General features: G+C 38.0%; 1 protein-coding gene across 4 annotated transcripts in view; it reads left to right on the top strand.

Moving 5' to 3' along the window:
• IARS1 (isoleucyl-tRNA synthetase 1) overlaps positions 1–16,139 on the top strand; it is a 204,374-nt gene that overhangs the window by 140,670 nt on the left and 47,565 nt on the right. For all 4 annotated transcript variants that reach the window (XM_073352336.2, XM_073352335.2, XM_073352337.2 and 1 more), the window contains 6 exons: positions 3,152–3,272; positions 7,600–7,691; positions 8,094–8,171; positions 8,662–8,783; positions 12,391–12,493; positions 12,702–12,785. In XM_073352336.2, coding sequence (XP_073208437.1) covers positions 3,152–3,272; positions 7,600–7,691; positions 8,094–8,171; positions 8,662–8,783; positions 12,391–12,493; positions 12,702–12,785 — 600 coding nt within the window. The remainder of the gene's footprint in view (positions 1–3,151; positions 3,273–7,599; positions 7,692–8,093; positions 8,172–8,661; positions 8,784–12,390; positions 12,494–12,701; positions 12,786–16,139) is intronic.

The raw sequence follows: 16,139 nt of genomic DNA, 5'->3' as shown, positions 1-16,139 counted from the left end.
GTGGACAAAGAGATTTATATACAGTTTCACTTGTCGGGGCAATCAGTGGAAGCCCAGTTCAAAGATGAGCTCCTCAACTGAGGGTATGCCTACACTACAATTAGATACCCACGGCTGGCCTGCACCAATTGACTCAGGCTTGTGGGGCTCGGACGAAGGGGCTGTTTAATTGTAGCATAGATGTTTGGACTCAGGATGGAGCCTGGGCTCTGGGGTCCCAAGCCCGAACTTTTACACTGCAATTAATCAGCCCCTTAGCCTGTGTCAGCTGGGACAGGCCAGCCATGGGTTTTTAATTTCATTGTAGAGAGGGCTATGGCCAGATGTGGTGTACTGACTTAAATTCTAATGGCTTCTGCTTTCCAGCCTTTAACAGCCTTGATATGATATAGGTTGAGACTATGGCCACACAATATTGCTTTAAATTTGCAAGAGAGAAAAGGTGGGTGAGGTAATATCTTTTATTGAACCAGCCTCTGTTAGTGAGAGACAAGCCTTTGTGCTTACACAGAACTCTTCTTCACGTCTGAGAAATGTATTCAGCTGTGACATTCTGAATACAAGGTTGAACAGATTTAGTGTAAGTAGTTAACACATATTTCAAGGGATAGTGGCCCATTAAAACCATAGCAGTCATAGGGGGAAAAAGGAGGGGAGGAAAAGCTGGGAGTAAGTGGGTTACAGATAGTTGTAATAAGCCATACATCCAGTGACTCTATTCAGTTCATGGTTTTTAGTGTCTAGCAAAATTATGAAATTAAGCTCCCAGGCTTGTCTTGTGAAGTATAGTGCAGGTTTTCTTTGAGGATGAGGACTGAGAGGTCAGACATAAAGTGAAAAGTGTTCACCCACAGGTGAAATGGTGTTTTTGTCTTATTTTTCTGTGAGAGTTCATTCGAGAGCATAGTGATTGTCTGGTTTCACCTGCATAGTTATTATTGGGGCATTTAGTGTACCTTGTCCAGTGCACCACGTGTAGTGATAAGCATGTGTAGGATCCCAGGATCTTGAAAGGTGTGTTGATCATCAGCAGTGGAGAGATGCCTGCAGGTTTTGCATCTGTTTTTCTGCCAGGGTCTGGTGTTGCTTTGAGTTGGTGCGTCTTGGTCTGTGGGGAGCTTGCTTTTGGTGATGAGGCTGAGGGGGTTGTTTAAAGGCCAGAAGAGAGCGTTCAGGAAAGATTTCTTTCAGGGTGTGCTTCCTATCAAGTATGGGTTTAATTGTTTGATGATCTCCAGTATGGGTTTTGGTGTGGGATGGTAGGTAACAGCTTATAGTGGTGGGGTTTTTATTTCTGTATTGAAGTAGGTTCTTTTGGACTATTTGTGAGGCCCGTTCCATGATGCAATCTGCTTCGCTGGTGAAGTGTCCTTGCTTTTAAGCATGTTAAGGTGTACATCCCGGACTTTCTCCGCAGAGTATATTCTATAGTATCTGAGTGCCTGGCTGTAGGTGAGATTTTGTGGTGTGTTTGGGGTGATAACTGGATCTGTGAAGGTAGGTATGTTGATCCGTGCGTTTCCTGTAGATAGTTGTTTTAAGTTTGCAAAGCAGTTTCGGATCTTTTTGGATGGAAGATGCTGTACATGAGGTACTATTTTGTTACTATACCATTTCAAGAAACCTTGTGACAAAGGCAAACCTCCTATATAGAAGAAAGGTATTTCAGTGGCATTTGGAAAGAAAAGTTCTTATGATTAGGAAGCCTACTATAATTACTTTCAACAAAGAACAGAAGACTTCCTATTTCAAAACATATTTTCTAAACAAGATGCACTTGTTTAAAGGTCACATAACAACACGTCTTACCATGTCTCCTGGTAATTCTATGGTTGGATAGATATGTCTGCAAATTAGTGCAACACATTCTTGTCTATTTTTTCCTTGTCTTCAGACCTAGCCCCTCTCAAACTGTGATTTTTTTAAATTTATTTATTTAATTTATTTATTTTATTAGATTTTTCAAGAATAAAAATCCTCACTACAGGGATAGCAGGCCTTTGGGAAAACCTGTAGGGAGTGGTATAGGAGATTCAGTAGGGATCTCCACTGATCACTGTTTAAAAGCTGCTTAGTTAGAAGTCAATGTGGTATTCTCCCTCCCTCCCTCTCTGGAAGAGCAAAGTGAATGGATAGATTACCAATTTAGCACATATACTTCTAGCCTTTTCCCACCTTCTCTTTTGCAGTGTATACTACATTACAGTCCAACGTTCAGGGGCAGTGAACAGTGCTGCCTCTCATGAAATGCTAAATATGTACAGTAATGACATGATGCCTGCCTAAAATTCCTCCAGCAGTTCCAGTTGAGTTTGCTATTTTTTCCACCTACTTGTAACAATTCTTTTGCGGTGCCATGTGCTATTGAACAATTGCTGCATTTGAAAATTATAGTTATTTATATACATGTCCTATGTTTGTCTATCTATCTAATGTTCACTTACCTATATTTTCTCACACACACACACCTCAGAGTCAGTAAAGTTCTTTAAATGCTTTGGAATCCAGATGGATGAAAGGGACATAAAATCAGTATCATTAGCCTGTGTTCATAAATTGTGATGAGACTACATACAAAAGGTGTAAAACGTGGGATTATTGAATTTCCTTGTGTACTGTACTACTATTTCTGTGTGTTAATAAATACAGAAAACTGGTCCCTTTTGTAGTTTACATTGTTGTGTAATGAAACAGGATCAGTGCAAATCAGTTTATCTTGGCTTTTTCTGTTAATGTGTCTCAAGAACAAATATCTGTATCTGACAGCGAATACTCTTACTAACCAATGTAATGGAGAGCGTGGATAGGAGGCTCTTGTCAATGAATAACAAATGGGCTTTTAAGAGGAAGGGTGCTCCAGTCATTAGGGCACTTGTTCAGGACATGGGAGACTTGGATTCAGTGCCCTGCTTCACCACAGACTGTGATCTTGGGCAAGATGCTTAGTCTCTGGGTCTCCGTTCCCCATCTGTAAAATGGGGTTAAAATGGCCGTGACCTAACTCACAGGGGTGTTTTGAGATAAACACATTAAAAGATTGTGAAACACTTTGAGATCTACTGATGATGAGAGAGGTATTATTTTATAGGATTTAATGTGTTCAAGAGTTGACATGCTCTACTACTATTCATTTTTCCAATGATGTTTATAGGAAGATGTAAAGGAATTCCTGTACAATGAGAACACGATGAAGGAGAGCAACAACATCATGGATAAATGGATTCTTTCCTTCACCCAGTCACTCATTCAGTTCTTCAAGGCTGAAATGGCAGGTATGTGTATCTTTTGCTTTTTGTTTCAGTTCAGAAAAAGACTTCATTTGAATAATTGTCACTGACTGGTGACTAGGGATGGGCTTGCACAAAGGATGCATTTATCCAGGGATTTTCAGATTTCAGATCAGACTGCATGAAAGAAAGGGGCAAAAAAATCTTAAAACAGTAACACAGGGAAAGGGGCAGCTATAGAATATTAATTTAATTGATGTACATACCATTCTTGCTGTTATAAGAACTTAGTTCTGGCGACACAGTGGCCTTCAGCCTAGAGTAACTTCTCCCACAATGAAGTCTGTAAGATGACCATGGTTTTTGAAGTACTCACATTCATTTCACAGTGCTGTTGTCCTCACCCGTCATAACTCTGGGCTCAGTAATATAGGCTTATTGAGTTTACTTGGTGCGATAGAACCGTTCAGAGAATTAGGGCAATTAGCAAACCCTATTGCTTGTAACCTTTAAGCTGGACCTCAGGAAACTATTCTTGTTGCTTAATCCTTGTAGTTGCTCTTTTAAAATCTAGCAGTAGCATAAGTTCCCAGGTGTATTTTCTTCCTTCTGTTTTTTAATAAAATTTACCTTTTTTTAAGAACAGAATTGGATTTTTGTGTCCTAAGAGGTTTGTGCACACGTTGTTTAATTAGCTGGTGGCAACAGCTGATTTCCTTTGTTTGCTTTCTCGGCTCTTCCCTGTAGGCAGGGTGAAAGGGTTTGAGGGTACCCCACAGGAAGGAATTCCCAAGTGCGCCTTCCTGAGCTCTCAAAGGGGTTCTGCACTTGGGTGGTGGCAGCATCTACCAATCCAAGGTCAGAGAAAAGCTGTAACCTTGGGAGTTTAATACAAGCCTGGAGTGGCCAGTATTAATTTTTAGAATCCTTGCTGGCCCCCACCTTCTGCACTTGAAGTGCCAGAGCAGGGAATTAGCCCTGACAGATCCTTTGAAACATACTCATTTGACTGTTTCTTTGTATCATTATTTAATTTAGTCTCCTGTACTCTTAACACATTGCTTTGGTGGAAGTGTCCCTTCCACAATTTCCCTGTTAAAGGCTTTCAACACACTATTTCCTTAATCCTCCTACAGGGAGTGCCTGTGGTTCTCTCCTTCATTGACCTGTCTAACAGGGAGCACTTTACAGTGCCTTTCCACGCTTTGACCAGTTAACAACCTAGAAGGAGGGCCAGTGACCAGTGGACTCCACACAATACCCTTGATCTTCCATCAGTGTCACAGTCCAGAGGAGTTTGGGGGATAATCAAGGTTACCTCGTCTGAGCCTTTCAACCTACTAATGGGTTGAATTGTTTATTCGCTCCCTCTACCATTTACACAGAGACCTCATAAGTGGGTGCATTTAATATGTAGTAGTATGCATTTAATAGCTAGCTGAAACATTTTTGGTTGAAGCATAGTTAATAGAGTCTGTTACAAATGTACAATCAATGCATACTTAATTGTTTTACTGTTTAGTTGGACTTACTGGGCATACAACTGCCCTGTAGTTCATGCTCCATTATTTTAATTTACTGTAGCTAGCAAGCAAGCAGTGAGTCAGTGGCTAAAAATAGGTTGGTTTTTAAAATCTGAAATGTGAATTTGCTGGTATTCAGATATAGCCTGGCAAGCCACAACAGTACGGCACTGCTGTTGACAAGAACATAAATGTCATGGACCAGCACTGATGCTTGTGTCTGATGACTTAAAAAAACTACAAAGCAAATAATAAAAAGAATTTACCCATCAAAGAGCACAATTTCAAATGCTGCTTCCATAGCTCAGCTCCTAATGCCTAATCCCTATATTGTAGAAAGTAATATTTCATTGGGTTCTCTCTGTTTCTCCTACAAAAGCACCCAGAGAATTGCTGAAGACTTTTCCAATCTGGTATAAGTAGATATTACAGAAAATAAGTAATTAGCATGAGCTTATTTGAAATACAGTAGAGAGAGAATTGGTTTTGTATTTATTTACTGGATTTTTTGAATTGTGTCACAATCTAAGCTCTTTCTTTAAGCATAGATTTTTTTTTCCTTTCTATCTCTGCTCATTAGAGGTGTAGAACTGGAAAAATGGACATGAATGGCCACTACTTGGGGAAAAAAAAAAACAACCAGCACCAAACAAACCTTAAGTTGTTAGTTCTGTGGGGGAAGTTTAAACAGGTCCTCTTTGCTAGAGCTGGCTTCCACTTATTAACATTAAATTGTAGCCACCAAAATAAAATGTTAGCAGGTAGACCTTAGCATCATTTATTTCTCCTATTAAGTCATAAGGTTTTAAAACTGGCAATCTTGGGTCAAATTTTCATATTCTTTTTCATTTGAGTACTTAGTACTTCAGTGAATAAAATATTAAATATCTAGACTGTGACAGTTGATAAAGTCATTTAAGGATGAAAGAAAAATTGAATTGGAAGTTGGAAATTTAGTAAGTAATTCTTCATGGTTTTAGTGAAGTGAAATTCCCTATCTAGAAACAGTGATTTTTACCATAGTGCATTTGGTGCTTGAATAGTGCCTGTGTGCAATATACAAGAGGATAAATTACAAATCAGCGTTTCTCACGGTGGTTAAGCTTAAGAGATTGACTGAGTGCAGTGGTGTCCAAACTTCTCCTGCCCCCCACCCCCTTATGGAATCTGTTGTGTCTCCCCTCCATTACTGCACAGTCAAGGCTTTCTCAGCAGAGGAGTTGGGCTGAAAGTAGAGCTGGGGACAGAACTGGGGATGGGGAAGGAGTTGGGGCTAGAGGCAGAGCTGGCCTTGGGGTGGAGAGAGAATGAGGGTAGAGCTGAGCTGGGGGTGGAGTGGGGCTGGAGCTGGGCTGGGGGCAGAGCACGGGGCAGAGTGGAGCTGGGGTCGGAGCAGGGCTGGGCGGCGCTCCCTCCCTGCCCCCTGTGGGGGCTGGCCTTGGCTCTGCTGTGCACCCCTCCACTCCCTGAATGTTTCTCTGTACCCCCTAGGGGAGTATGTCCCACAGTTTGGGAACCACTGACTTAGTGTCTTTCTTTTTTTCCCTTCTGTCAGCTCAAAGTATAATATCATGGCACAGGTTATAACTGGAGATTCTAGACTACTAAAGGTGAATGAAACGTAGTTTCAAAACAAACAAATATCTCACTGTAAAATACACAAGTATGTTAGCAAGCTTTTCTTGTTGTGCATCATAGTTACTTTTCAAGCAGCGTTAGTAATGGGATCTCTATCAGAACATAAAACCCCATAAATAGTTTCTTTGTTTTACTTGACACATAACTCCAGAAAATTTCCTTTTTAGGTTGAAATATCTAGTGCTCTGTCTTTTACAAGATTTTTTTAGCTTGCAAAATGCAGTTGTAAAAAGTGTGCTGTGGAACTCTCAAAGGAAAGGTGTATAATTCAATAGCTGTTTGATTAATAAAATAAATGGCAGAAGCAAAAGACCATGGTATTAATAGCAGCTCCTTATTTTTAACCAAGCTGCCTGCAAGTTAGTAACTTTTGTTTATAAGGACTAGTTTATCTAATCTTTCTAGAAAACAATTTTTTGTAAACTAAAAATGTTTGAGCATTTAAAGTCATGTTTCCCTCTGGTTGGACTTTGAAGTTTGTGAGAACCTCTTATTTGTGTTAGCAGTTCTTCATGCATTTGAATTACACAGAACATAAGAAAATGGCTATGCCTAGCTTTTTATTCTGTTAATATTATTCATGAGATAAAATAAAATCTATTTGCATGAATGACTTTACAGCCTTTCGTCTGCTCTATTATTTAGAAGAACTGTGCAAGAAACTGTCGTGGGGAAAAAAAGTTAAATACAAAAAACATTGCAATAGAAATTAAAATGGTTCCTGAATTGGGTAATTGCATCTCCATTCATGTTTCTCCCACAATTTTTGGTGAATTTAAGTATTCAGCAGTTTCTTTTAGCAATATGTTCAAATTTAGGAATTGCCAAGCCATAATAGATCAGTGGTCCATCTTGTCCACTATCCTCTTTCAATTTGCTTCAGATTAAGGCATAAAATGGCCATAATGCACCTCTGTGCAGTACCAGACTATAGCAATTTATTTCTGACCTTCAGCTGATGACATGCTTATGCCCTGAAGTGTGAGAATTGATTATGTTCGTAATTTTAATTTTATGATATAGTTTAAGTGCAGATTCTAGTAATACTAGTGTGTCTAATCAATTTTTTTAATCTTATGAAGGTATTTCCTTCTGTAAAGTCATGAGTGTTAAGTTGTCAAGGCTTTATATTACTGTGTGATTCTTTAAGGGAAGAATTTTGATGCAGAAGGCAAGTGTTTTGTACAGTAAGAAATTATTTTTCCTCTTAGCCTACAGACTATACACTGTAGTCCCTCGACTAGTTAAGTTTGTTGATGTACTGACCAACTGGTACATCAGAATGAATCGCAGAAGGTTAAAGGTAGGTGCTATTTCTGTTGCTAACTTTTTACTGTAGATAGACCCAATGTAGTTTAAATAGATTAATTAAACTAATAAAATCCTTATAGTACCTTTGTGTGTTATATAAAACTGTGTAGCTTTCAGCTGAATAGCTGAAATTGCAAATAAATATGATTTTCCCTTTTTACTCCATTTATGTTCTTGCCCCTTGTTTCTTCATAGGGCAAGTAAAAATACACTGTAGCCCATAATTTTTGTTTTGTTGGATAGGATTGAACTGTAATTGTGGATCTTGGAAAGCTAGCATTTATTGGGTGAAGGAGTAAAATCATGTATTACAGTGTGAGAATGTAGTTCATAATTTAAAAAGTGTAGATGGTTTTTCTAATCCTTTTCCTTTCTCCATGGATACTCTGAATAGGGTGAAAATGGGAATGAGGACTGCATTATGGCCTTGGAAACCTTGTTCAGTGTTCTGTATGCAATGTGCAGACTCATGGTAAGGTTTTACACTCAACTCTAATTATTTAACGTATTCAACTTGATTCCCCAGCAAGCCTGGGTGCATGCTTCTAATTGTTACAGTTGCCCCTAGAAGTAACAGACCAGAAAACTAGTAAAGACCAGACCTGAAAATGGGGGAAACTGCTACTGCATTTTATCATTGTATTGTATAGTATTGTGTTTTCTCTGGGTTAAACTCAAACGGAAGGTGAAAAGGTGGCATCAATTTAATTTGTTCATCATGGCCTATTCCTTGAATTAGTGTTATATTTTGTAGTGTTAAAACGCAAAGTAAATATTCCATTTTTGCAGCGCTGTCTGCTGGACAGTATAATCCTGTAACATAAGGATTCCTGATTAATAGGAAAAAAGGAACACACAAAAAAATGTTGTGTTTTGATGATAATGAAGGTAATTGGTTGAAAATATAGAGGATACAATTCAGTAAGAGAATGCATTCATGAATAATATATAAAATATTGCAGGCACCTTATACTCCCTTTATCACTGAAATGATGTATCAGAATCTGAAGACCCTTATTGATCCGGCCTCAGTTCAGGAGAAGAACAGTGATAGCATTCACTATCTCATGCTTCCTCAAGTGAGGTAAGAAACAACCTCTGTTGGTGACAGTGGGCAGGGTTCTCTTTCCTGTAGTTACAGAGAGAAGTTCTTCATACCTTATTCACATATTTAAACAAAGCAAAAATACCAGTCTTTGGCATTTACAAGCATACAAGGAACACATTTTTTGATACAAAGGATTCCTTTTGCACCCAGAAAATGATCTTGTAGTTGTGCTTATTGTTTTAAACACTTCTGTTTTCCTTAGGCGGGCAAAATATGTAACTGAAGTGTTTATGAAACTATTTTACTCCTGTACACCAATTTTCTTTAGGGAAGTGTTTCCCTTTAGTCTTTAACACACTTGCCATTGCTGAGGTGTGTTAACCTGACAGGACTGGCTGGGGCAGTATTGATAAGGTGCTGTGGCAGTATTGGGAGGAAAGGTGCAGAGTTAGCACTCTTTCTAGATCCAATCTCTCTCCTTCAGCAAAAAGGCTGGCTACCGACTTGGATTTCTCTGCATGCTGAGAAGCAGTAGGGGTCTACAGCTTGCTGGGGCTAAAGAAGAGTGGTCACAGAGCTATAATGTTCCCCATTTCTCATCAGCATGCAGTATCTTTTTCAAGATGGATGCTTAATTGGAGGCTGCAATGCCTGCCTTCTCCAAAAGACTCCCAAAGGATCGTAAAACTCTGTGCCAGAGCCTTTTCATGGCTGAATATGTCTGGCCATATTTGACATCAGAGTTTAAAACTTACCTAGGTTTTTCTTTTCATGCATATTGTGCCTTTTGGTGTCTCTGACCAAGCAAGAGAGCTACTAGTTGTGTTCCTTCTGATGGCCATACAGTATACACTAATTGTGGAAAGTATTGTTACAAGAAATCTACTGAGATTCATTTAGCAATGCTGCTGGTTTTATGTATTCTAGAAGTGTACTCTTCTATGACACAGAATGTGAAACTGATACGTTGTTATTAGGAATGCCCTTGAATTGGTGGTGTATATGGATTAATAGAAGGAAATTCAGTTATTCATGGCAACTTAATTTGTGTAACGTATTGGGTCGCATGTGCATTCCTGTTCCCATCTACTAATCAAATCAAAGATAGATGTTATTTTAAAACTAAATTACACTTGAGGTTTTATAGTGGCTAAAAATCTGGCAGTCATTTTTCTTCGTTGGTGCCTTTTTTGTCTTAGTGTTATGTTTAAATTAAGTTTTGATTGTGATAGTTAATCTGTAATGAGCTAGCTTTTCCAAGGACAGTAGCACAGATCGCAACAGAGACATCTTTTTTTTGTAGCAGTTGTAGGCTATGGTGCTGTGTGGCATGTACTTTCACAGCAGCATGATAGGTTTATACAAAAAAAGCTATATGGCAAACATTATGGTTGTCAGATTAAATTGACTGTGTCATTTTCAGGGTTGGACATAAATTTGTATTTTTTAAAACTTTTAAAACTGTATATGCGTAAGAGAATGAATTGTTTCTATGACACTTAAGCAATGTATTGATACATACAACTAATGGTAATAGCCGTGAGTTCTTGGGAGTCCACAGAAATGTGATTTCATTTTCCCTTTAAGTGCTATTCAGATTAGTGATTTAGGGAAATTCTGACAACCTTCAAGACAGCCACCAAGATGCAAGAGGTTAATCCAACCCTCTTGTCCTGCCTTGACTCCCAGAATTCTCAGCTCCAGCTGTGGCTCTTATTTCCTGTTCTTCGTTTAATTGCACAGTCTCCTGATTGCTTGTTGCAGATTTTTATATACCCTGGAAATCCAATAAGTTAATACTTTTTACAAAAACAGTTGAATATGAGTTGCTGTAATAGATCTGTACTTCAATTACAGTCAAATAAACAATAGATCTGTAAACTTTCACCCTGAAATATTAGGATTTTTTTAGCAATGATTTATGTTTCAGGCCCTTTGTTTTCAGTTTTTACTGATTTTTTTTTTTTTTTAACCAAAAAGTTTCTGGGTTTTATACTATTTGGTTTTTAACTTTTTTTTTTCTACCTGAATTTTGGATCACGCAATAAATGAAAATACTGATGACGAGAAGAAAATCCAGGACATTACATTAAGTAGATACATTTATTTTAATAATAAATTTAGTCTAATTGTAAATGTGAGGCTGTTCAAGTAAGGCAGAGTAGTGGAACGAACAAATACACACGCATGTGCACATATGTATGTACTGTTGACGTGCAGTTCATGAAATAAACCACAGCATTAAACTGCTTTTACTTTTAGTACTCTTACTTTTCTCTATTTGTTGCTTTTTTCTGTCCTCCCTTCTCCCGATATTTACCCAGAAAACTGCTCAGTTAGTTTTTTTGCACCAATTGTCACCTATTTTACGTTGATAAATTCCTGGGAAATTTTCAAATAAAGTAATAACTGAGAATGAAGGACCTTACTTATGCTGTATGCTAACTAGATTCTTCTCTGTCCAAAGTAACAGGTAAAATCAGAAACATTGTTTTTGTGGTACTTCATTGAGTTTTATAATAAACCACAAATCTATGAAAAATATTCTCACAATGCAGTTTCACAATAATGCTTTAAAATCTAAGAGGAAAGTAATATTTCTTACTATGAACATTTATGAAAAACAAGGAAACTTTACATTGCAATAATGTACAAATTTTTTTTTTTAAGTCCTTCCCTGGGAAATTGACTTGAAGAAGCACAGAAACTTAAAAATAGCCAATAACATTAATCCAAATATTCCTGGTATCACAGATTAGGGCATAAGTCTTAAATCTTGCTCCATGGAGTCTTCTCCCTTCTGGTAAACCTTCCAGACCACTCTGTTTTACACCAAGAATGTTTCCAGTTAAAGTGATATAATTAGCAACTTCACATCCACATTATACTTTTCCTTCGTTCACAGCTTTTCTGACACAAATAAATACCAAAATAGTAATGACTCTGTGCTTTGCTTGAAAATGTATGTAGTTTTGAAGGAGCTGCCTGAATTACAGATACATTCAAACAATCAACAAAGAACAAGAACTGGCATCACTTATAGAACTGGTGATTGCTTTTACATTTGAAACAAGCTTTGACTCTGTGCTTAACCTGAAAAACAAGCTGTCTGGAAACAGAGGTGGGGGCGGGGGGGAGCATGTTATCAAGCCACAGAGAAAAGCAAAAGATTTGAAATACATAAGCTTTCTGGAAAATACAGGTCTGAATTCTGGGAATATGCACATGGCCCATCATTCTTTTATAACCCACACTTTCAAGATAAAAAATTATGGAGATCCCACCAATTCACTGTGTGTGGGTATTTCAATAGCAATGTAACTAATTCATTTGTTATGTATTTTTGGATATTCCATTATATCATAAATATAAATTCTGCTCTTCATTGGATACTTGTAAAATGAATAGTGTACATAATTATTTCATATCAGTCAGTCATGTGAAAGGTATTAATGACAGCTAATAAAAATAATTCTTAAAAAATAAAAGAAACCCACACACAAAATTGCTTCTTAGCATTACCAGTGTATGGATATGACCAAATCTGTTGTGGGAAATTTTTGACAGATGTGACGATGGGTTAAAGGCCCACTTAAATAAATCTAAAGAGATGTAAACATTAAATTGTTTCTTCCTAATCTAGGGATGATCTGATTGACAAAAAAATTGAAAATGCCATTTCCTGGATGCAATCTGTTATTGAGCTTGGCCGGGTAATCCGAGACAGAAAAACCATTCCAGTAAAGGTTAGAAGCTCTTAATATCTCTTACATCAATATTCCATGAACATATAGCAGCTCTGTAACTTTCGGAGAAGTGGGGAGTAAGTGACTAAATCTGTGCTAGCAAACAGAATTAAACAGAAAGGAATTTAGTTTAAAATGACCAAAATAATACTTTCTGTAGCCCTTTATTTCCTCTCTCATACTGAACCTCTATTGATTTTTGTTTCAGTATCCACTAAAAGAAGTAGTGGTTATCCATCAGGACCTAGAGGCTCTGGAAAACATCCGGTCTCTGGAGAAGTATATACTTGAGGTAAGAACATAATCAACAGAGGATATTATTGGAGCTTTACTGTGCAAGTCAGTTTCAAAGGAGCACTTCTATATCATTTCTATTGGCTAGGTTAATACCTCATTTAACTGAATTTCAGTAAGTTACATATACTGCTCTTTTGGGCCACATTCCATATTTGGTCAATATGCAAATGTGAGCTATATAAATGGGAAGTGTAGGCAAAGGGTGGATTATGACCCTAAATCTACAGACTACATTTATGAGAAACGCTTCATCTCTGGAAGTGTCTAACCACACAGCATTACTTTGGTAATATACAAGTCATTCAGAGAACTTTAGAAATACACTTTTCCATGACCATTGTGGGGCAGAAATGTAGTTTGAATGAAAATGAGGCATGCTAAATCACCCAGAATTGCCAAAGTATATTATAGTGAAATCTTGGAGGTGAAATTGTAGGGGTAATCATTATTAATAAATAAATAATTCAAGGATATTAAAATGCAATGACTAGAGTATATGCTGAAGGGTTAAGGAAGTATGCAGATCCATAGCTTAGTTAGATGGAAAGTTCTGTGAAAAGTAAGAGCAGAAAACAATTGAGTATGTTCCAAAAGTTCTCAAAGCTTAACCTGTTTTTCCAAAGTTTATAGAAAATAAAATGTCAAATAGGTAAGATTTTATGGTCTATATAATTTCTGGCAATTATCTTGAGCATCCCCTGTGATATGCCTTTAAAGTACTCTCTCTTTAATGCGGGTCCATTAGAGAAAATGCACTCTGCCCTACTTTAATACTTTACAAGGATAAAAACCCTGCCATTCAAAATAAATTAACCTTTTTGGTATTTGACATATTTGAGTTGACTTTCAAATTGTCTGGGCATCCTGTTTTCAGGCAATCATCTAAAAATTAGTAGTTTCAAGATGTTCTTGAAGCTTTTAATCTCTGTACCAAATTCAAGAAATTGGGGTGGGGAAACAAACTTATTTCTTTTTATCTTTAAATGCTGGTTGTGGAGCTGTTGTTCATTGTCTCTTGAATTCAATTAAATGCTATTACAAACAGCTCATTTTAAAGTGTATATTCTTTCACTTCACTTCAAAGATGATGACCTGCAGTAGAAAAATCAAGTGTGTGGGTAGAAGGGGAGGAAGGTAACATTTGGTAAGGAAGACTGTTTTTCAGGCGGAGTGGTGTATTTGAGCTGTTTTACAGAGTTTAAGAGAGAGACTATTTTTTTTGGAATTGAGGTTTAGGGGTACTTTGAACTCTTACCGAGGTAGATAACATGAGTATAAAGGATGACTTGGAGAGTGCCAGGTGTTTGTCACAGTTCTAAAGTTCCTCCTCTGCCTTGGGGGGTCCTGCGATTATTGGCGGATTTGCTCGCCTCAGAGGTTCACGGCAGCCCTCAGTTTGGCCACTTTTGTGGCACAAATCTGTCATTCACTCAGTTAGCCTCATCATTGGCCAGCATGGGGAAAAGGAAGAAGAACAATCCCTGCAGTCTCGGCTGATCCACCTAGTGGATCGGGGAACAGGCCAGAGACCTTCCCCTCTGGTGGAACCCACAATCCAGTCAACTCCTCTGGTATCAAGTAGGGAGTTGAGGGGATGGAAGGATGGGGGGAACCTGGGCCTGCCCTCTACTCCGGGTTCCAGCCCAGGGCCCTGTGGATTGCAGCTGTCTACAGTGGCTCCTGTAACAGCTGCATGACAGCTACAACTCCCTGGGCTACTTCCGCATGGCCTCTTCCCAACACTTTCTTTATTCTCACCACAGGATCTTCCTCCTGATGTCTGATAATGCTTGTACTTCTCAGTCTTCCAATAGTACAGCTTCTTGCGCCTCTTGCTCCCAGCTCCTTGCACGCACACCACAAACTGAAGTGAGCTCCTTTTTAAAACCCATGTGCCCTGATTAGCCTGCCTTAATTGATTCTAGCAGCTTCTTGATTGGCTGCAGGTGTTCTAATCAGCCTGTCTGCCTTAATTGTTTCCAGAAAGTTCCTGATTGTTCTGGAACCTTCCCTGTTACCTTACCCAGGGAAAAGGGACCTACTTAACCTGGGGCTAATATTTTAAGAAGCACATGCACCAATTAATGAGATTTTTATTTTTTTTTTAAAAAACACACTAAAAAATCAATCACTCTCCTGTAGCCATCTGGCCTGACCCTGTCACAGAATTAATTAAGCAATATACAGTTGAATTGTTTAGTTTGATGATTTAGGTGGATTGTCATGTGAAGTCTATAGGAAAATACGTGCAATGGTGAAAATCTGCTGATTAGTGTTATAAAATAAATATCCAAATTAAAGCACAAAAATTGCACAGGGTCTTCACTGAGCATGTGATGAAATCCTCCATAGGGAACTGTAATTGCACATAAACATTGAATGTACTGTAGTAGTTCTTTCATCCAGTCATCCTTTGCATGAACTTGATTGTTTTGTTGTAATATAACTTCATTTTGTGCATCATCTTGGTAATATGCACTAAAGAAACACAGATTAAAAATGTACTTGAAAAAATCTTTGTTTTTATCAAATAACAAGGGAGATAGTTCCAGATGGGAAAAGATTTTAAGAACTAATTCAATTTTTCTTTGCTGTTTAGTACTTGTTTCTCTTAGATTAGGCAATATAAATGGACTAATCAATTTCACTTTCAGGTTCATAGCCACTAGCAGAATTCTGCCAAGTTGCTCTACAAGCACCGCTCTCATTAGAATTTTTTTAGTTATAAAATAGAAAATAAAATTATAGAAACACTTCTACCAGTGCTTGGTTTGGTACACTCTAGGCCAATTTTGACTGGTCTCTTTAAATATGAAAATATAAATTCTTCCGCTTAGCATTGCACAGTCTGGTTAGGTGTACTGAGAGTGTTTAACTTTTTCTAGCGCCATCAGGCACTGGCTGATACCAAGCTGGATGCCAGAGGACTGGTAAAATATCTTAACTAGGAATCTTCTATTTCCTTCACAGCCGTACAAAGACAGCCTCCCATTCTGGCTCTTGGAGAGGCAGTATATGTTGAATAGCCACCCCATCTTTGATAATATCTTCTCTCCAATACTTGGCAGTTGGAGGTTGTGTGGTCCAGTGGTATGAGCACTGGGCTGGGAACCAGCAACTCCTGACTTCTAATGCTGGTTTTGTTAGCACTGACCCTCTTGTCTTCAGCAAGTCATTTAGCCTTTCTGCCTCAGTTTCTTCATCTGTAAAACTAGGAGTAATACTCAAGCCACAAGGGAGTTATGAGGGTTGTGGTAAAGCGCTAAAAGTATTGGTTTATTTAGATGTGTATAATGTAGTATTAACTTTCATTGGTTTTCAGGAACAGAGACAGATGTGTAAAGGTAAG

The sequence above is a fragment of the Lepidochelys kempii genome, chromosome 7, assembly GCF_965140285.1.
Source record: "Lepidochelys kempii isolate rLepKem1 chromosome 7, rLepKem1.hap1, whole genome shotgun sequence".
Classification (NCBI taxonomy): Eukaryota; Metazoa; Chordata; order Testudines; family Cheloniidae; genus Lepidochelys; species Lepidochelys kempii.
Note: the sequence above shows the minus strand (reverse complement) of the source record. Positions and strands in the feature narration are given on the sequence as shown.